At 44.4% G+C, this 22597-nt stretch overlaps 1 protein-coding gene across 1 annotated transcript in view; it reads left to right on the forward strand.

The window, feature by feature from the left end:
* The window catches only part of LOC122467098, a 56305-nt gene extending 34050 nt beyond the window's left edge, over positions 1-22255 (forward strand). The window contains exons 11-15 of the mRNA XM_043553331.1: positions 5975-6175; positions 7210-7298; positions 10665-10770; positions 11253-11339; positions 15596-22255. Of these exons, the coding sequence (XP_043409266.1) occupies positions 5975-6175; positions 7210-7298; positions 10665-10770; positions 11253-11339; positions 15596-16866 (1754 nt within the window). The 3' untranslated portion in view covers positions 16867-22255. The remainder of the gene's footprint in view (positions 1-5974; positions 6176-7209; positions 7299-10664; positions 10771-11252; positions 11340-15595) is intronic.
* The last annotated feature ends 342 nt before the right edge of the window (positions 22256-22597 follow it).

A 22597-nucleotide genomic window follows, 5' to 3' on the forward strand; every position in this document is an offset into this window, starting at 1 on the left:
TTGTATTCGTGTATAAATGCTGAAGGGAAAGAATATTTATGCCGAAAGTTCTCAGTCCAGTTGCAAGCCAGCTACAGCCATGGCAGCTGGGTGGGGTTCCAGGCTGAAGAAGTCAGCCACAGTGAACCAGGAGATGGCGCTATGTCTAATCTCAAAGAATATCACAAAGCAAAGTTAACTCCAGGCATAGGTCATCCATGAGCGGTCCTCCTTTAGTACTAAAGCAGCAGACATGAGGCTGTAGCTGAGAGCCGGGCCACTGGGTCTATGAGACATGCTGTCCTCCTTGCCCTCAACATCAGTATCTGTGAAACCAAAATGCAGACTGTCCTATCCACGCCTACACAGTGGAGGCAGAGATTGGCTTCCTCACACCTACATCTTGAGAATTCCTGCTTATCGCTTCTCGGCCTTTTGGCTAAGATCAAGTGGAGAATTCCTGCTTAGTAATAAAGCAGTAATTCCCTGGAGCAGCTGAGAGAACATGAACACCAAGATGAGGACAGGTTCCTCGTGTCTAGGCGTGTTTTTTAAAAAGCACAGTTCTTGGGGCGCCTGGGTGGCGCAGTCGGTTAAGCGTCCGACTTCAGCCAGGTCACGATCTCGCGGTCCGGGAGTTCGAGCCCCGCGTCAGGCTCTGGGCTGATGGCTCAGAGCCTGGAGCCTGTTTCCGATTCTGTGTCTCCCTCTCTCTCTGCCCCTCCCCCGTTCATGCTCTGTCTCTCTCTGTCCCAAAAATAAATAAACGTTGAAAAAAAAAATTTTTTTTAAAGCACAGTTCTTTTCTTTTCTTTTCTTTTCTTTCCTTTTTTATTTTTTTAAATTTTTCAATGTTTTCATTTTATTTAAAAAAAAAATTTTTTTTTTTAACGTTTTTATTTATTTTTGGGACAGAGAGAGACAGAGCATGAACGGGGGAGGGGCAGAGAGAGAGGGAGACACAGAATCGGAAACAGGCTCCAGGCTCTGAGCCATCAGCCCAGAGCCTGACGCGGGGCTCGAACTCACGGACCGCGAGATCGTGACCTGGCTGAAGTCGGACGCTTAACCGACTGCGCCACCCAGGCGCCCCCCAAAAAAATTTTTTTAATGTTTATTTATTTTTGACAGAGAGAGAGAGAAAGAGCATGAGCGGGGGAGGGGCAGAGAGAGAGGGAGACACAGAATCCGAAGCAGGCTCCAGGCTCTGAGCTGTCAGCACAGAGCCCGATGCGGGGCTCGAACTCACAGACCGTGAGGTCATGACCTGAGCCGAAGTTGGACACTCAACCGACTGAGCCACACAGGCGCCCCTCATTTTATTTTTTAGAGAGACAGAGTGCAAGCGGGGGCAGAGGGAGGGGGAGACACAGAATCCAAAGCAGGCTCCAGGCCCTGAGCTGTCAGCACAGAGCCTGACGCAGGGTTCGAAGTCACGAACCGTGAGATCATGACCTGAGCCGAAGTCGGGTGCTTAACAGACTGAACCACCCAGGTGCCCCCAGTTCTTTTCTTTTTTTTTTTTTTTTTAATTTTTTTTTCAACATTTATTTATTTTTGGGACAGAGAGAGACAGAGCATGAACGGGGGAGGGGCAGAGAGAGAGGGAGACACAGAATCGGAAACAGGCTCCAGGCTCTGAGCCATCAGCCCAGAGCCTGACGCAGGGCTCGAACTCACGGGCCGCGAGATCGTGACCTGGCTGAAGTCGGACGCTTAACCGACTGCGCCACCCAGGCGCCCCTTCTTTTTTTTTTAAGTAGGCTCCACACCCAATATCAGGCTTGAACTCACAACCCCAAGATGAGAATTGCACACGTGGGGTGCCTGGGTGGCTCAGTCAGTTAAGCGTCTGGCTCTTGGTTTCGGCTCAGGTTGTGATCTCCCAGTTCGTGAGTTTGAGCCCTGCATCAAGCTCCGTGCTGGCAGTGCAAAGCCTGCTTGGGATTCTCTCTCTTTCCCCCTCTCTGCCCCTCCCCTGATTGCGCTCTCTTTCTCTCTCTCTCTCTCTCTCTCTCTCTCTCACTCAAATAAATAAACGTAAAAAAAAAGAGTCACATACTCCAAGAGTCACACCAAATAAGCCAGCGAGGCACCCCTATTTTAATTTCTTGTACCATATTGGCATTACAATCGATGAAGGATAGAGAATGAGCATGACGCTCTCTTCTTTCATCTTGTTAATGGGCAGGAACGTGGAACCTTGGAAAGGACAAATGGAGTTAATAGTGAAGCCCAATAGCAGAGGCCCCCCAAAAAATCAGTCCCCATGATGATCGAAGATCTCATGTCCAACCTGCTAAACATGCCATAAGTATCCTGTAAAGATGTGGATTCCTTTCCTTCCCTTCACACATGTGTCTAAAACCTATGCAAAGTCTGCAGAAGAGGAAATTGACCAAATAAACTAGGATCAACTTACTGAGCCACTTTATAGAACCTCATGATTAAGCAACCTTGCAATAGCTAGTGTTGATAATAAGCATTAACTAATGCTTACTGTGGCAGAAGCCGTTAGTTGCCTAAGTTGTAGTTGTACTTTTTTTCGTCCTTAACAATAGGAAATCCAAGGCTCTTCTGAGCACAGCAGAGTGCTCAGCTTTATTTCTCAGCCTGTCTTGTAGTGAGGTATGGCTAGTCAGACCAATGAAATACTGATATATCAAATGTCAGGCCAGTAATGTATTGATGTGTCAAATATCAAGCAAATGATATGTTAGTATAATTGGAATTTGTTGGACAGGACTTTTGGGGACACCTTCAAAGGGAGGGACAGCTAAAAAAAAAAACCCTTTTGCTTTTGCTCTTCCCTTCTTCTCTACCTGGAACGTGGATTTAGTGGCTGGAATTTCAGCAGCCATCTTGTGACTTTGAGGATATAAGCCATGCCTGAAGGATGGGAAGGGAGAAAAGCAAAAGACTTCTGATTCCTTGGTGATCTTATGAAGACTCCATACCAGCTCTGGACTGCCTAATCCTAATCTTGAATGAGAGAAAATAAACCCTTATGTATTTAACCACTATATTCACAGCCAAAGGAAATTCCTGTTAAAAGTTGACGGGCAGAAGGAATTTAACTGACCAGATTCCTCCTGTTTACCCCACACTTTCAGGTTGCATCATCCAGCCACCCCTAGAAAGGCCAGATCCCAAGCCATTGTGTGGCACTTCAGCAAGCCTGGAAGTGGTGCAAGGAACCGGAAACTGGAGCTGTGCAGTTGTCTGGGCTGTGGCAAGCAACGGGGAGAGACTGGCACTCCCAGCAGATAACTGTACAGCTGGAGGTGGTGCAATCAAATGTCCGAGTTAGTTCACAGGTTCTGGCAGCTGAGTTGGAGCAAAGAGCTGAGGCTATGTGCCCAAAGGTAACATGTAACATAACTAGGTACATGACTCAGGCCTGATTTATGGCCTTTGCTATTTCACTCCCAAGTTTGATTGCCTGTCTCACATCTGCCTTCCTTTCTCAGTACCCGAGACCTTTAGCACCTCTCTCTTCTGTTGAATCTCATGTCCCTGAAACCTCCATCGGTTTGCCACCCAGATCCTACCTTTACGTTTCCGGTTTTGCCCTCTTCCAAGGTCACTAAAGGATTCCTTTTATATCCTCTGCATATCCTTTGATCTCTCTCTATATATCAACTTTCACATCAGAGTAAATGGCCTTTAAAGGCAGCTTCTTAAGGAATGCAAAGATACGTTCCTGGTGGGATGTTGTGGCAAACACAGACTAAAGGGAAACAGAAGCCCTCAGCAAATTTAGGAAAACTCAAGGACCATCTACCCTTAAGAGACAATGGGGACTCATTGGGGATTTTTATCTTAAAAAAATAGAGTGGAGTGTTCCAGCTCCACTCTACTGTGGGACACCAATTTATGTGCTTGGGCCAGCTGGTAGTGTCTAGGGCTACCTTATTTCTAAAGTAGGGCCTCTGGGGGCACCTGGGTGGCTCAGTCACTAAAGCACCTGACTCTTGATTTCTGCTCGGGTCATGATTTCACGGTTCGTGAGATTGAGCCCCAGTTGGGGTTCCATGCTGACAGCAGGGAGCCTGTTTGGGATTCTCCCTCTCTTCCCCAACCCCTGCCCCCCCCCTGCTCTCTCTGCCCCTCCCCAATTCTAAAAAAAAAAAAAAATCCCCAAAACTTTAAAGTAGGGCCTCTGTAAATAAAAGGAGGGTTACAAAGGACGTCCAAGTTTTCCAAAATCATCCCAAATGAAAGCCAAGAAAAGCAACAAGGACAGTATTAGTTTCGGGCATTTGTACCTTCTCTACAAGTACAGAGAATATACTCAGTTACTGTTTATCTAAGTAGCAGTAAATACTCTGGGATACTCCTCCCATGGAGTTTAGTCTGTAGTGTTGGAAGACACCCCCAATAAGTAAAATTAATTACATGTTAGAAATAGAAAAGTGCTATGGAAAAGGTCTGGAGGTGAGAGAGCAAGCTCTGTGGATACCTGGGGGTATCTACCCAGGGTGTCTATCGAGGCAGAGGAACAAGCACAAAGGCTCCATAGTGGAAGCATGCTTCACTCAATTGAAGAATGACAGGCCAGTCTGGCTGCAGCGGAACAAATAAGGGGAAAGTGGTAGAAGATGAGATCAGAGAGTTAGTGTGGATGGTGGAGATCTTGAAGGGCTCTGTGGGCCATTGTACGGACTTTGGCTTTGTTTGGAGTAGGAGAGCAAGTGTGGTGAGAATAGGATACACAGGGCAAGAGTAGGAGTGAGACCAGTTGGCAGGCATGTGTAGTGATCCAGGCAACAGATGATGGGTGCTTAGACCAGGGTGGCAGCACTGGAGGTGGTGAGAAGTGGTCAGATTCTGTATGTATTTCGAGAGTACAGCCAACAGGATTTGCAGAGGAACTGGATGTGGGTTGTGTGATAAAGAGGACGATGACCACAAGGTGTTTGAACTGAGCAACTAGAGGGACGAGTTGCCATTTACTGAAGTAGGGAAAACTGCGGGAGTAAGAGTTATGGCATTGGGGGAGGAAGGATCTCAAAAATTCAGTTTTGAACGTCCTATACTAGAGATATTCATTAAACAAGTAAGGAGTTGAGGAGACAGCTCAAGGTCAGAGGAGAAACCCATGCTGGAGATATAAGTTGGGAGTTGATCACGTTTGGATGGTATTTAGAACATCTAGATTGAACAAGATTACTGAGAAGTGTTCACAGAAAAAGAAGAGCGGTCCAGGGATTCCAACATTTAGTTGGTTTCCAAATGAGCAGCTTCAGCATCCCTTGGGAACTTGTTAGGAATGCAAATGCTCAGGTCCCACTCCAGATTCCTGAATAAGGGTTGAGTTTAGCACTGTTTTAACAAGACTTCCAGGTGAGACTTGGAAGTTTGAGACTGGGAAGTTTAACAAGACTTCCCAGTTTGAGAACCACTGGGTTAGAGGCTGCGGTCACTTTATATCATCTCTGTTCCCGCCACAATGGGCGGACTGATAATGGGCGCAGAAAGGAAGCGATGAGGCGGCCTCCCCTCCCGAGGGAGCACTGCCGGTAGAGAGGGAATCCAGGGTAGGTCGGGGGTGGCGCCCATGGCTCGTCACAGTTGCGGGGCAGTGAAGGTCCTCTGCGAGGCGGGAGTTAGTGCGGCCGAATACATCTTCTGAGCCGGGGCCCAGCGTCCTCATCCAAGAAGGAGGGCCTAACACTCTTGGAAGGGTTTCTCAGGGGCCTAACTCTCTCGGCGACCCAATAAGTGCGCGACTTCGGTACAGTGCCGGCCCGGAGTGGGGAGGGCCGCCTGGCCAACATCCCGCAGAGTCCTCTGGGAAGCGACCACCGGTGACGTAGGCCGCGCCCCGCGGAGGATTCTGGGAGTCGTAGTTCAGCCTCGAGATCGGGCCGGCTCAACTTGGCCCGGCCGGCTCTTAGATGCCTTTGTTGCTAGGCCGGGGCTGCTTCTGCGTGGTGCGGGAGGTCGAACCTGGGGTCGAGGAGGCCTAAGCGCGGGTCCTTCCAAGTCTGAGTGGACGGAAGGAGGGCGGCGGGAGGGCCCCAGGGTGGCGCCAGGCTGCCCTGCGAGGGTCGCGCGCGCGTTCCCGGGCCTCTGAGTGCACCAGAGCGGGGGACCCCCGGGGTCCCTCGCGCGTTCGCTGCGCCCTTCTTCCGCGGCCGTCGTCGCCTGCGCTGGCCAGGGGAGGGAGTCTCCATGGAGCCTGGGGGCAGAGGTGAGAATTTCGGAGGGATGCAGCCGCAGAGCCTGCTGGAGTGAAAAGAAGGGAAAGGCTGCCCTCTGGCTGGGGCAGGCTCTGGAAGGAGAAGCATCACCTCTTCTCTGTGAGACGACAGCCCTTTCCAACTGGTTGGTTTCCCGTTAGGGTTTTGAGGGAGAGCCCGCTACCCCATTGCCCTGCGCGTCTTTAGGATGATGTGTGCCTCCCTTGTCCCCCAGATCACCAGATTTGACAATTTGGCTTTTTTTTTTTAATTTTTTTTTTTAATGTTTATTTATTTTTGAGACAGAGAGAGACAGAGCATGAACGGGGGAGGGTCAGCAAGAGGGAGACACAGAATCTGAAACAGGCTCCAGGCTCTGAGCTGTCAGCACAGAGCCCGACGCGGGGCTCGAACCCACAGACCACGAGATCATGACCTGAGCCGACCGCTTAACCGACTGAGCCACCCAGGCACCCCGACAATTTGGCTTTTGATAATGACTTCGTTTTGTCCTCACGGGAACCCTGTAAGGTGGTAGGAAGAAGATTGTTGTGCCCATTTGCAGATGCAGAAAGTGAGGTTTCTAGAAGTCACAGGATTTGTTTAGAAGACTAGATTTTTTTCCACCCATAAGACTCATCGATTTTCTAAGAATGCCAGTATTATATCTGAAAAGCCAGTGTTCAAAAGGAATTTAACTAGTCTTCCTTCATCCTGTGATTCTGGAATAGGACAGGAATGAACCATTAAGTGAGGAACGGATGGACAGACTCTTGAGTATTACTTTGTCATTCAGCAGATGATAGATAGAAATAATGTATTTAATTTATGTGTCTAGATGTTCACTGCAGAGTTCTACTAGAATTTAAGGGCAGAGGATAGGAGGAATGGGAGGTCGTGTTTGTCTTGATTCAGGAATGTTGCGGGATTGTGCCTTGATTTCCTGTGTTGACTTTTCTTAGGTGACAAGTAGCTGTGTATGGAAGTTTCTGCAAGTTTACCGCAAGGCAAGAGTAATCGTCATGGCTCCTATCTCCACTTGTAGGGTCGCTTTCTGAGGACTCAGACCTTCCCGGTGCTGAAAACCCTAAAGAAAATGGCATGATCACTGTGTTGCTGACCACTGCATCCCAGGTGGGTTTAGTTTTCTTTTGTTCTCAGAACAGGAATACAGTTTCTGCCATTGTTATGGAATCGCTCAGCCCTGTTTCCTAGACCACTGGGTTCATCCTGATAAAATGATGAGTGACGATCCTGACAGTAAATGCTCCTTACTTGTGCAGAACTTTCCTTTCAGCATTACTCCTTGATCCACTTAGTACTCGATTCACTCTTACTAGCTCTTCAGTACTGTCATTGGCCTCATGGTCAGATGCAAAGTGATAAAAGCCAGTTTCCCTGCCTCATGAAATTTACTGAGGAAATAAGATAGAGATAAAAAAAAAAAAATAGCTAATCAGCAAAAATGAAAGTCATTTCATACAGAAATGACTGGTACAGACAAGTCCTAAAAGGCCTTGGAAGAGGTTTTCCTCCCCCCCCCCCCCCCCCCCATCCTCTAGAGAACTTGGGATAAAAAATACCGGGATAAAAACTGCACTTTGGAAAATATGAGAGTAGATAATTAGAGAATAGAATACAGAATTATTCTGTATTGCTTTGGCTTTGGCCAAAAGTCTATAAGTGAGTTGGAGGTCTTCAAAGGCTATGTGTGTCACTGTAGAGTGACCTGAAGTGTGGTAAGGGAAGCTTAGGTCCGTAGCCAGACTGCAAGAAAACCTACACTGGGTCTCATTCCAAAGGTAAATAAAGCCCCACGAAAGTTTGTAGAGGCCCGGCAAGATGAAACACGCCTCCCTCGGATTGAAGGGAAGTTAGTCAAGATGCTTCTGCTGGATCTGGCCTCGGATGATGAGACAATGGCAGACTCTGTGGGAAAGGCACTGGGACTGTTTGACAACTTCAGACCTGCCTCACAGCGCACTGTGAAACACTGGGGGCTCTGATCTGAATTTGTAGATCTCGTTCAGAAAACAGGGGAGAGAAAGTGGCATCTGCTGGACAGTTTCCGGTTGATCTTCCTGTGTCTTCCAACACCAGCACGTGCACACAGGGCAGCAACTCCATAAACAAGTTTGACTGCTATAATTCTCTCAGGGAACTAAAGTCTAAAAGGAATGCCAGTTAGTCTGTTACTGTTAGCATTGTTTGTAAAGAGAGAAGACCATAAAAATTGTATTGCTGTGTGATCACTCCCGAGGCATATGGTCTTAAGGGACCAGAAACATAAATAGAGGCAACTGGGTGGCTCAGTCTGTGAAGCCTCAGACTTTAGCTCAGGTCATGAAATGTGGGAAATAAAGAGTTAAATTATTTCGAGCAGGGGATTTTCCAAGTAGGTAGTTCTTCTAACTTTATTTTATTAGGCGAATTATTTTACCAGTTGTTTTAGAGGGCTGTGTCATAAACGTTAGAATGCTGACTACAAGCAAAATCACCCAGTATATTCATTTATGCGCTCAGGGAGCTATGGCAAAAGTGGTGGTTCAAAGCAAGACAAGACTGTTTCATTTGCTAGCATCCCAGAGACTGGTCTGTTTTAATGTATCACAGTTAAAGTTGTACAGAAAGTTTTTTTCGTGTAGAATTAGAAAAAATATTAGACATCTGTCTTATCAGGAAATCGATTCAGCTATAGATTCAGAGGACCATTACCCACTCTGTTCCCTTTCCCTACATTTTAGTAGACAGTCTGAACTGTGTGCCTGCCATCTAGATCAAGGTTAGGCTTGCCCTCCTGCAGTGTTTTCAATGTATGATATGTTCTGTTCCCCTCTCCACCTCTCTTCCCACGCATATTTTTTTTTGAGCAAGAGTGAGTGGGGGAGAGGCAGAGAGAGAGAGGGACACAGAGAATCCCAAGCAGGCTCCACACTGTCAGCACAGAGCCTGATGTGGGGCTTAAACTCATGAACTGTGAGATCATGACCTGAGTTGAAATCAAGAGTCAGATGCTTAATCGAGCCACCCAGGCGCCCCTCCCACGCACACTTTTATAGAACATCCCGTGCAAACTTCCTGTGTTCCTTCCTTCGTTCAGCTGTTTGACACATACTTAGTGTTCCTGCGCTGTGCCAGATAACTAGGGTTGCTTCAGTGAGCAAAATTGGACCCGGTTAGCCTCTGTTCTCATGGAGCTCACTGTCTAATGAGAGAGACAGACATTAATCACAAAGTCCCCTCAGTGTGTGCAAAACCCAAGAGAAGTGAACTTGGTGCTACAACCCTACAAGCCCAGGGAAGGCTTCTCTGAGGAGGTAACACCTGAGCTGAGATCTGAAGTGTGAGTAGGATTAAAATACCTGAAAGGCCCCTCTGTGCTTACAGCTTGGAGCCTGGAGCCTGCTGGGGATTCTGTGTCTCCCTCTCTCTCTGTGTACCTCCCCTGCTCGCGCTCTGTCTCTCTCTCTCTCTCAAAAATAAATAAGCGTTAAAAAAAAATTGTTTTTTAAAGAGCTGAAAGGATCAGATGGGGGAGAACATTCAAGAACAGGAAGCAGCATGTAGAAAGGGGTAAAAGGGAGTGTGGCACACATTTCAAGCAGCTGAAAGGCAGCCACCAACTGGAACACAGGGAACATGGGGGGAGTCGTGTAAGATAGGTTAGAAAGTAGATGGAGCAAAGGACGGGGGCTATCAGATTGATCAGGGCCACTATGAGAAATGGTGAGAACACGTTAGGAACTTTCATACTTTGGGCTTGAGACACTGTTTTACAAATAAATATATATTCTGTGACGTGTAGCAAACATCTTAATTTTTAATACGTATTGGACTGATTGTGTTCTCAAAGGAGAATTAGAGAGAAAACTGTTTCCTATTTCTTGAACCCCTTATATTTTAAAACCATATCACAGGGGCGCCTGGGTGGCGCAGTTGGTTAAGCGTCCGACTTCAGCCAGGTCACGATCTCGCTGTCTGTGAGTTCGAGCCCCGCGTCGGGCTCTGGGCTGATGGCTCGGAGCCTGGAGCCTGTTTCTGATTCTGTGTCTCCCTCTCTCTGCCCCTCCCCCGTTCATGCTCTGTCTCTCTCTGTCCCAAAAATAAATAAACGTTGAAAAAAAAAAATTAAAAAAAAAAAAAACCATATCACAAAGAACATAGTTAACTCATAATTATATTTTCTCCACTTTCCCATGTCTAAATGGTAACGATGTCTGTAGTTCTATAATTTAATTTACCAACGCATAAACTAATGACTTGGTGCCTTCAGATTTTACAACGAAGGTTCCTTGCTTCTTTCCGGTTACATGCAATTCTGATACATTGAGGCAAGGAGTGAGTCTGTGGCTACAGATACACCAGAGAATCTTACTGTTGGAAGGGATGTTAGACGTCATTTTGTCTAACCCTCGTGTCCATCCTCTCTTTCTGCTCTGAGTGCTTCTCAGAGGCTTCTGGAAGATCCCTTGGTGAGCACTGGTGTGTTTGCTTTTTCAGGAGTCATTGGTAATCAGGGATATGGCCGAGGCTCTCACCCAGTGGAAGCAGCTGAACCCTCCTCAGGGAGATGTGCCTGAGAAGCACAGAAATCTGGTCTTGCTGGGTAAGGACAGCTCCCTCCTCCACTTTGAACTTACCCAGTGTGGTTTCTTTGCTTCCTTAGTTCCTAGGAGTTCTGAGGTTCTTAGATTCAAGGATTCTTCATCGTCGTGTAAGTCCCGAGACAGGCAATGTCTACTTTTGTTTCTGGATACACGTTTAACCCTCCCACAGTTAGAGATGGACACCTTTTGATTATATTTGCCAGGTGGTAGCATCCTTCTTCTCTACTCCATGACCAAGGATGTTGAGATGAAATTCTACTGAAGATACCTCTTAAGAAATGGATGCTTATTCTTTTAATAGAGAGAGCTATTCTTTTAATAGAGACTCAGTTGTTCTTCTCAGATAGACCCCATATCCTCTTCCTCCCTTCTTTTAAGCACCATTGAGGGAGAAATCCAAAACCAGCCTCTCTCTTTCTTTCTCTTATGCTGTCTCTCACCGAACTCTTGACCAAACTAATTTTTCTTTTCCCATGAGCAGGGCTTCCAATTTCCAAGCCCGATGCGATCTCTCCTTTGGAGTGCGGAAAGGAGCTGGAGAGAGAAGTCTCAAAAGCAGCTCTTTCAGGTGAGTGATGACATAAAACCCAGATGGTCATTGGGATCAAATGGACCAAAGCATCTTCAAAGTGCTTGTGGAGGAGCCTTTCCAGATTTCGTTAGACCCGTGAAAAAGTTGAAGTGAAGTCCCTTTCTCCCATGCCACATTCCAGCTCTGTGGATGGTCATCTATTAAAATTCATAATTTAAAAAAAATTTTTTTTTTAGAAAGTAATACTTTCCACCCTTTCAAACCAATTCTTTTACCCAAATAAGGTACAATGAAATCAACCATTTTTTTTTTTTTTTTGATGAGTCACCATTGAAACCATATTTATTTCCTACCTGGGGATAATTGTATCCTGAAAATTCACTAAGCATGATTTTTTTTTTTTTAGGTCTTTTATTTTTATTTTATTTTTTAAATTTACATCCAAATTAGTTAGCATATAGTGCAACAATGATTTCAGGAGTAGATTCCTTAGTGCCCCTTACCCATTTAGCCCATCCCCCCTCCCACACCCCCTCCTGTAACCTCAGTTTGTTCTCCATATTTATGAGTCTCTTCTGTTTTGCCCCCCTCCCTGTTTTTATATTATTTTTGCTTCCCTTCCCTTATGTTCATCTGTTTGTCTCCTAAAGTCCTCTTATGAGTGAAGTCATATGATATTTGTCTTTCTCTGACTAACTAATTTTACTTAGCATAATACCCTCCAGTTCCATCCACGTAGTTGCAAATGGCAAGATTTCATTCTTTTTGGTTGTTGAGTAATACTCCATTGTATGTGTATATATATATACACACCACATCTTCTTTATTCATCCACTGATGGACATTTGGGCTCTTTCCATACTTTGGCTATCGTTGATAGTGCTGCTATAAACATGGGGTTGCATGTGTCCCTTCGAAACAGCACACCTGTATCCCTTGGATAAATGCCTAGTAGTGCAATTGCTGGGTCATAGGGTAGTTCTATTTTTAGTTTTTTGAGGAACCTCCACACTGTTTTCCAGAGTGGCTGCACCAGCTTGCATTCCCATGAAATCAACGTTTTAATATTTGTTAATTATATGTTTGGGTGTTAGGTTCTAAACTAGGCTTTTTCATATATTTTTTATCTCTGCAGGATAAGGTGACTTTTTGTCTCAGACCAGATTGTCACAGATTGACTAAAAATCAATCTCTGAGTTTCCCCTTGCCTTTCTCTCTATGTAAGTGGACACAGCATAGTGTAGTGGTTGAGTGCAGATTTTGAAACCACTTTGTTCAAAGCCGGTCTCAACTACTTACTAGCCCTGTGACCTTTGACAAGTGAATTATCCTCTCTGTGACTCAAATTCCCCAGCTATAAAATGGGGATAATGATCGCACTTAACTCCTACATTTGCTGTGAGGATCAAATCAAGTAATCCAAGAGAAATGCTTCGACTAGTACCTAGCTAAATGCTAAGTAAATGATAGCTATTAAGTCCTGGTAACTTTTTTGTGATAGATACCATGAATTTGACCTGATCATTTCTATCCAACTAGATACTGCAATAGACTGCCGGCTAGTTTTACTTCCTTTGGTCTTACCCTTATCTAACTGACGCAGCATATCACTACTAGATTCCCCACTCTGCCAGTTCTGTATTATTCTACCTGCTTCTAAAGCTTTTGTTACTACCTGCCTAACCGTTTTATCTTCTGTATTCTCCAACTCGAACCCTTAACACCAGACAAGCAGTCTCTTATTTTCTTCCGCCAACTGTGTGTTCTCCAAATATTTGGGATTTAATTCCTCCACTCCCCTTAGCTGAAAGTCCATTTGCCTTTAACTTATTTCTGTCTATTTGCTTTTTTTTTTTTTTTTTAATTTTTTATTTCAACATTTATTTATTTTTGGGACAGAGAGAGACAGAGCATGAACGGGGGAGGGGCAGAGAGAGAGGGAGACACAGAATCGGAAACAGGCTCCAGGCTCTGAGCCATCAGCCCAGAGCCCGACGCGGGGCTCGAACTCACGGACCGCGAGATCGTGACCTGGCTGAAGTCGGACGCTTAACCGACTGCGCCACCCAGGCGCCCCTCTGTCTATTTGCTTTTTAAAATCCCAGGCACTTTCCTGATTATGATGTGTAGCTCACAACATTGTATTATATTGATTTACTTTATTTATTTATTTTTTTAGTTATTTTATTTTTATTTTTTTAATGTTTATTTATTTATTATTTTTTTAATCTTTTTTTAAAAATTTTTTAACTTTTTTTTTTTTTTAATTTATTTTTGAGACAGAGAGAGACAGAGCATGAATGGGGGAGGGGCAGAGAGAGAGGGAGACACAGAATCTGAAGCAGGCTCCAGGCTCCAAGCTGTCAGCACAGAGCCTGACGCGGGGCTTGAATTCACAGACCGTGAGATCATGACCTGAGCCTAAGTCAGAAGCTCAACTGACTGAGCCACCCAGGCACCCCTTTAATAAAATTTTTTTTAACAGTTGTTTATTTTTGAGAGTGAGAGAGACAGAGCGTAAGCGGGGGAGGGGCAGAGAAAGAGAGGGAGACACAGAATCCGAAGCAGGTTCCAGGCTCCAAGCTGTCAGCACAGGGCCGACGCGGGGCTAGAACTCACAGACTGCGAGATCATGACCTGAGCTGAAGTCAGACGCCCAACCGACTGAGCCACTCAGGTGCCCCTATATTGATTTATTTTATGTAGAGTCATGGTTGAAATAGAAATTAAAGACCTTTTAAGCCTGAAAATAAACATTTTTAGCATTTTTAACTTTAATCCCAAAATTCTTACTCAGAAGCCTAGGATTTGGAGCGGATATCCTGACAAGTTGGGACCAACCTGAGCATGTAGAGATTTGGCCTTCTCCTCCCTACATGCTGCTCATTTTTTTAAACGTATATATTTTTAAGTTTATTTATTTATTTTGAGAGAGAGAGAGAAAGAGGGAGAGCAAGAGCATGTGATCAGGGGAGGGTTAGGCAGAGAGGGAGAGAGAATCCCAAGCAGCCTCTGCACTGTCAGTGCAGAGCCCGACGCGGGGCTGGAACTTACAAACCACGAGATCATAACCTAAGCTGAAATCAAAAGTTGGACGCTTAACTGTCTGAGTCACCCAGGCACCCCTCATTTTTTTTTTTTAAACTTCATTCCATTTAATTGTTTATAGTTTGTTGTTATTGGGCAATCAAAGGTGATCAGTTACTTCTTTTTTTTTTAATCTTTATTTCTGAGAAAGAGAGAGAGAGAGAGAGTGTGTGTAAGCGGGGGAGGAACAGAGAGGAGACACAGAATCCCAAGCAGGCTCCAGGCTCTGAGCTGTCAGCACAGAGCCCGACGCAGGGCTCGAACCCACAGACTGTGAGATCATGACCTGAGCTGAAGTCAGACGCTTAACTGACTGAGCCACCCAGGCACCCCAATCAGTTACTTCTTAATCACCAAGCTTTGTGATGGTGTAAATTTGTCGATCTGGACCACTTTGAATGCTAGCTTAGAGAATCTGGGTCTCATCTTGAGGCAACAGAACCACCAGAGATTTTTGTTTAACAGCGACAGTTTTGAAGGTTAGTCTGTTAGCAGTGATTGGGAAATACTAGGATGGGGAAGGATTGGTGGCAAGGAGATCAGCTACTGATGGCTATTCTCAAAGCACGAAGCACAGAAGCTCCAGCGAGGGGGTAATAGGGGGCAATCCCTGAAAGACTGTCTTCTCTGTCTCTGCCACACCCGGTTTCTAAAATCTTATCTGCCATTTCCCCACATCACCTCTGTTTAGTTTTCTCTGTTATTCTTTCTCATCTCCTACCCTACTAGGTAGAGGAATTTTGAGTACCTGCTCACTGTCTCCCTTTTGTGCAGCTGAACTTCTTTGCCCCCCCATCTTTGTTTTCTCATGTTCTCTCAAGATTGCAAAGCTATTTTTTTTTAATTTTTTTTTTTTAACGTTTATTTATTTTTGAGACAGAGAGAGACAGAGCATGAACAGGGGAGGGGCAGAGAGAGAGGGAGACACAGAATCTGAAACAGGCTCCAGGCTCTGAGCGGTCAGCACAGAGCCCGACGCGGGGCTCGAACTCACGGACCGTGAGATCATGACCTGAGCCGAAGTCGTACGCTTAACCGACCGAGCCACCCAGGCGCCCCTGCAAAGCTATTTTTGAGAGCTTTCGAGTTCCTGTGTTCCCTGTAAGCATTTTTTCATTGCTTTGTTTTTCATTATTTTCCTACCACATCAAATATTTTTCTTTCCTGTGTAGGAAATGGTACATGTGTATTTTTGTTTCTTTCAGACTGGGAGACAAGACCAGAGAGTAAGGACCTAACTCCAGAGCAGGATATTTCTGAAGAAGAATCAGCCCCTGGGGTGTTAATAGGAAGATTTCCAAAGGAAAGTTCCAGTGAATACGAGGATTCTTCAGAGAGTCAGCAGGAAAACCATGAGAAACATTTAATACAGGAGGTTGTCACTCAGAAGAAATCTTCTGGGGAGAGAAGTTACCAGTGTCATGAATTTGGGAGAAGTTTTAGTCGAAGGTCATTACTTGTTCAACAGCAAGGAGAGAGACTACATAACTGTGATTCATTTAAAAAGAACTTAAAACAAAATTCAGATCTAATGAGGCACGAGAAAGTTTGTGCAGAAAAGAAACCTTGGCAGTGTAATGAGTGTGAGAAAGCCTTTAGTTACTACTCAGCTTTTGTCTTGCATCAGAGAATTCACACAGGAGAAAAACCCTACGAATGTAATGAATGTGGTAAAGCTTTTAGCCAGAGTATACATCTTACTCTACACCAGAGAATTCATACTGGAGAGAAACCCTACGAGTGTCATGAATGTGGGAAAGCCTTCAGTCACCGCTCTGCCCTTATTCGGCATCATATAATTCATACTGGAGAGAAACCCTATGAATGCAATGAATGTGGGAAGGCCTTTAATCAGAGCTCATACCTCACTCAACATCAGCGAATTCATACTGGAGAGAAACCTTATGAGTGTAATGAATGTGGGAAGGCCTTTAGCCAAAGCACATTCCTTACCCAGCATCAGGTCATTCACACTGGAGAGAAACCCTATAAGTGTAATGAATGTGGGAAAGCCTTTAGCGATCGATCGGGCCTTATTCAGCACCAGAGAACTCATACTGGGGAGAGGCCTTATGAGTGTAATGAGTGTGGGAAAGCCTTTGGCTACTGTTCAGCCCTGACTCAACACCAGAGAACTCACACTGGGGAGAAACCCTATAAATGCAATGATTGTGCCAAAGCCTTCAGTGACCGCTCAGCCCTCATTCGTCATCAGAGAACACACACTGGAGAGAAACCTTACAAGTGTAAGGACTGTGGAAAAGCTTTCAGCCAGAGCTCATCTCTTACAAAGCATCAGAAAACTCACACTGGAGAAAAACCCTATAAGTGTAAGGAATGTGGAAAAGCTTTCAGCCAGAGTTCATCCCTTTCTCAACATCAGAAAACTCATGCTGGAGGGAAAACCAAAGAATACGGAAAAGCCTTTAGTGAGCATTCAGCCTTTGGCCAGCAGAAGAGAATTCATACTGGATAAAGACTATGTAAATGTGGTACATTTGGAAGATTTTTATTGAACATTTACTAAACGTGGTGTGAGCGCTACAGAGGAGTTTAAGAATGTGTTACAAACAAGATATTAATTGAGAAGTCATTGTTGGCGTGGGACATAGCTTACTTAGAATGTGAAGGAGGAGTTTTACATTTTTTTTAGTGCAACAGAGGACTTTGAATCTCCCTGGGGAAAGAGGAAGATTATTTCCAGCACCCTAATGTGTATGTAAGCTTCCAAATCCTTGAGAGAGAAACAGGGTGTGCGATGATGGAAAGAAGACCTCTTGTCTGGGCTGGGTCATCTCTTAATGCTAAGGAGATGGAGTTTTGAAGAGATGAGTGGTTCTTTAGGGAAGTTGCAGAGGCAGAAATAAGAGATTGAGAATTCACAATGAGTTTGTCCAGGGTTGAGAGTGGAGGTGAAAGGGAAGTTGTCCTTAGGCTCAAGTACAAGGGCACTTAGGAGGTAGATGGGAAGGAGAGAGACAGAGAACCGGGGGAATGAACTCAAGAAATGTTGATTGAGATAACCGCTCAAACGAGTGCTCCCAACTGGGGAAATACTCATCAGGTGGTCAGTTGCAGTTTCTACCCTGAAGCCAAGGAGCACTGGCCTGGCAGCCTGCTTCTGCACTTTCTGTCTTTGAGATCTTGCTTGTTGATTTGCTGCCTGCTAAGAATCGCGTTAACTCCAAGGGTCAAGACTGACAGCCTAGAAAGTACAGCAGGGACCTTTGATGTTTTCAGTCTATTTTAAGCTACCTATTTTAAGCTAAGTTCCCTGAGAATGTGCTTATTTATAAAGATGTTACCTCAATTGTCTGTAATTAGTACTTTAGGCTTATTCTTAGTTGTAGACCTGAACTGACACTGCGTATTGGATTGTGAAAGACTTGAAAAGACTCCAAAATACTTACCTTTCACCATTTTACTCTTGCGTAGAAGCAGACGATGTCTTTGTATATATATTTTTTCATTGAAACTTCAAAGGTTGTCATTGCACACGTTTTGAGTACTGTGTTTTTAGTTTTCACAAGTTTGTGTGTCTTGATGTGGATTTCTTTGGGTTTATCCTGTTTTATGAACTTCAATCCGTAGGTTTATGTCTTTTGCCATATTTGGGGAACATTTAGCCCTCATTTATTTGAATATATTTTTTGGCCCTCACTCCTTCTCTCCTTCCAGGACCCTGATGACATGAATGTTAGATCTTTGATTGTAGTTCCGAAGGTTCCTGAGGCTCTGTTTTTCTTCCTTTTTCCCCCCAGTATGTTTTATCTCACTCTTCTCAGGCTACCATAACAAAACACCATAGACTGGGTGGCTCAAACAACAGAATTTCTCAGTTTTGGAGGCTGGGAAGTCCAAGATCAAGGTGTCAGCTTTGGCCTCTGGTGAGGGCTCTCTTCCTGGATTGCAGAAGGCCATGTTCTTGCTGTGTCAAGCCTTTTTTTCCCCTTTTTCTTTTTTCTTTTTCTTTCTTTCTTTCTCTTTCTTTCTTTCTTTCTTTCTTTCTTTCTCTTTCTTTCTTTCTTTCTTTTTCTTTCTTTCTTCTTCTTCTTCTTCTTCTTCTTCTTCTTCTTCTTCTTCTGTTTGTTTTGTGCTTACAGGTGAGAGAAAGCTTTCTCTTTCTCTTCCTGTAAAGGTTTAAGTCCTGTCTGGTTAGGACCCCAGCCTTATGACCTCATTTAACCTTAATTACCTCTGAAAAGCTCTGTGTCCAAATACAGTCACATTGAGAGCACTTCAACATGAATTTGGGGGACACACAATTCAGTCCATAGCATTCTGCCCGTGGCTCCCCCAAATTCATGACCATGCAAAATACCTTTGCTCTATCCCAGCATTCCCTCAGATCTTAACTCATTCCAGCATCAAGTCTGAAGTCTTACCTAAATATCACGTAAATCAGATCTGTGTGAGGCTTGAGGTGTAATTTAGCCTGAGGCAAAATTCTTGTCCAGCTGTGAACCTGTGAAACCAGATAAGTTATGTGTTTACAAAATATGATTGTGGGCATATGATAGATATTGTCATTCCAAAAGGGAGAAATAGGAAAGAAGGAAAGAGTGAGAGGTCTCTAGCAAGTCCAAAACATAGCAAGACAAACTCCATGAAGTCTTAAGTCTTGAGAACAATGCTCTTTGACTTGATGGCCCACCTTACAGACCCACTGAGGCCATGATCCCACTTTCTGGGCCCACTGGTACAGCAGTCCCACCACCAAGGCCCTGCTGGGCATCCCTGCCTCCAAAACTTTGGTTGTTGGCCATCTGGCCTGTTCAAATGGAGGTGATGTCCTCACCCTCTGAAACTGAGGAGGTAGTTTCAAACTGATGATCCTGAAATTGGCTTTCGAGTCCTTCTTTTTTTGAAGCATAGAGCATGTCTAGCTGAGTAGCCCTATTGTCTGGTCCTGTAGGATCTAAGAAGTCCCAGTCTTCCTCCATTTGTCTAGTTTTCCTGTCCCTTTAGTCCCAGCTGGCAGTATTTCTGTTGGTATAATCCCATTTTTATTCCTGGCTTCTGTGAAGAAGGCTGAACTTAATCACACCCATGAGTCACACCCATGATCTCTTTTTCAAGTGGTTGTTTAAGCCACACCCTTAGTGTTCTCTTCCGAACCAGTTTTCTCAGTTTTGCAATATGGGTGGACAGAATTTTCCAAATCTCCCAAGTTCTAGGGTTTTGTTTTTTGTTTTGTTTGTTTTTGCTTAACAGTTCCTTCTTCGGTTCATCTCTCTCCTCTCATATTTTGTGATAAGCAGGAAGGAGGACCCAGGCTGCACGTTCAATACTTTGCTTGGAAGTCCGTGTTGAACGTCCAGTTTCATTGCTCACAAGCTGTACCTTCTACAAAACACTAAAACACCGCTCAGCCCGGTACTTTGCCACTTTACCACAAGGATTGCCTTCCTTCCAGTGTCCAGTAATGTGTTCCTCATTTCTGAGATTTCATCAGAATGGGCTTTAACATCCATATTTCTAGTATGCACCTCAAAACCATCAGACTCAACCTGTTACCCAGTTCCAAAGATGCGTCCACATTTTAAAGTTATTTGTTAGAGCAGCACCCCTCTCCTAGGTACCCAAATCTGCTTGAGGTTGCCATTACAAAATACTGTAGACTGGGGGATCAACAGAAATTAATTTCTCATAGTTCTAGAGGCCGGGAAGACCAAGACCAAGGTGCCAGCTGATTTGGTTTCTGGTAAGAGGGTTCTCTTCCTCGCTTGTAGATGGCCACCTTCTTGCCGTGTCCTCACAGTCTTTCCTCCGTGCGTGCATGTGGTGTGGAAAGAATCCTCTCTTCCTGTTCTCACAGGGCTACCAATCCTATCAGCTTAAGACCCCATACTTATGACCTCATTTAATCTCAACCTTCTAAAAGCCCTTTCTCTAGTCACCCATGGGTGTGGGGCGGTTAGGGCTTCAACATGAATTGGTGGTTTTGGAGTGGTTGACATATAATTCAGTCCATAATAATTTTCTCTCTGTTCTTCAGGTTGGGTATTGTATATTGTTCTCTCTTCAACTTCACTGATTCTTTCTCTGCCCCTTGCAGCCTGATGTTGAGTCCATCACTGGGTTTTATTTCAGGTATATTTTTCTGTTCCATTTGATTTTCTGTATTCTGTGTTTTTGTTTTTGTTTTTTCCCGAGGCTTTTTAAAATGCGTGTCAAGCATGTTTGTAATGGTCCATTGAGGCATTTTATGATGGCTGTTTTCAAATATTTATCAGGTAATTCTAGCAGCTGTATCATTTCAGTGTTGGCATCTGTGAGTTACCTTCTCCTGCAAGTGCAGATTTTCCTGGTTCTGTGTGTGATGGTGATTTTCAGTTGAACTCTGGACATTTTGAGTGTTATGTTATGAGACTCAAGCATCCTGTTCAAAGCTTCTGTTTGGACAGGCTTCCTCTGACACCGCTCTGGTGAAGAAGGGGCTGAGGGGAGACTGCCTTGTTACTATAAGTTGGTGTTGGAAATGCAGGTTCATCGGCCTCTACTGACACCTGGATCGGGGTCCTCACTACTGCTGGGTAGGGGGGTAGTTACAACTCCCCACTAGGCCTCTACTGACACCAAACCAGTAAAGAAGGGGAGAAATATCTTGTCTCTGGGTACAATTGGAGGCCTACTCTCCCCACAGTGTCTCCAATGACACTGCCAGGGTGGAATGGGGAAGGGGTTGGTTTTGAAAATTCTGTCCCTGACTTGACCCTCTCTGACACCAATGTGGTGTGGGGGTGGGGCATTGAGGAGCCTATCACAGACCAGAGAGGGTAGAAGTGTAGGCTCCCCAGTTGGTCTTTAGTGTTTGGCTGGAGTAGGATGGGTATTATCTAAAAATTGCCTGTCTTGCTAGGCCACTCCTTTCCTCCTCCTTTGTCTAGAAAGAACAGACTTTTCTTGGGCCTTTTTTTTGGCCTGTGCCCATTGACATTTCTCAGTTGCCAGCTTCGTCAGAATCTGGTCTGGGATAAATGAAGCAAAACAAAACAAAACAAAAACCACAACCCAAGGAACTCAGTGCTGTGTTGTTCTCCAGGTCTTGAAGAAGGACCAGTCTGTACTCTCTCCACCTTTCAGAATCATCTTATGTGGTTTTATACATAATATCCATACTCTAGAGAAATAGGGGAAAATACTACTACGTGTCCCATGACATCCTTTCATTTGACACCAAAATCACAGGTCAAGTTGTCAAAGTCTTGTGGTGTAGATAGGTCATCTGCAACCAGTTAGGATTAAGGACCAAGAGGAATGCTCACTTGTTCCTCAACTGTAGGTTGGCAAGTTGGTAGGTAGAAACTACCAGGCTGCAAGCTTCATCTACCTTTTAGGGAACTATAGTTTTTAAGTTGAAACACTAGTATTTAATTGTAGATTACAAATTTCAGAAGGAAAGATAGATATGACTAAGAATATAAACTATAGGGTTAATTTTTTAATTTATATTTGTTCCAAGAGCATGTAAAAACCACTGGAGAATTTACTTAAGAATTTTGGTGGTGTTTTTCTATTATGTATTATCTATTTGTAGATATCTGTTCATTTTTATTTGGTACATAACACGGGATATCATAGAGAACCAACAAAATAAAGAATGAAAATCATTGGGATTTGGGACAAATCACTTCATCCTTTTAAATCTGTTTCCTCATTTGTTTGTTTTTAAAAATGTAATACCTCCTTCAGAGTGGCTAGATTATATAGATAATGGATGCAAAGTGATTTGCAAGCTATCAAGTGCTACATAACTATTAGGTATTGTTGATGTAATCATTTGTGACATGTCCATCATGTATGCTTTATGATGGTGTAGCCCAATAAAAATGACGATGAATATGTCAATGTGTCAAAAATGACGATGGAATGTGTCTTTTTGTCTTTTTTAAAAAATAAGTTTTCTTAAACAGTAGTAAAGTCTGCATCTTTTGAGATGATCATATGGTTTCCTTTCATCTCTTAAGGTGGTAAATGACTTATTTACTTGTTTAATTAATTTTTATTTAAAATGGTTTTTTTTAGGGGCGCCTGGGTGTCTCAGTCAGTTAAGCGTCCGACTTCAGCTCAGGTCACGATCTCACGGTCTGTGAGTTTGAGCCCCGCGTCAGGCTCTGGGCTGATGGCTCAGAGCCTGGAGCCTGCTTCCGATTCTGTGTCTCCCTCTCTCTCTGCCCCTCCCCAGTTCATGCTCTGTCTCTCTC

This window comes from Prionailurus bengalensis, chromosome A3 (genome assembly GCF_016509475.1).
Source record: "Prionailurus bengalensis isolate Pbe53 chromosome A3, Fcat_Pben_1.1_paternal_pri, whole genome shotgun sequence".
In the NCBI taxonomy this organism is placed as follows: domain Eukaryota; kingdom Metazoa; phylum Chordata; class Mammalia; order Carnivora; family Felidae; genus Prionailurus; species Prionailurus bengalensis.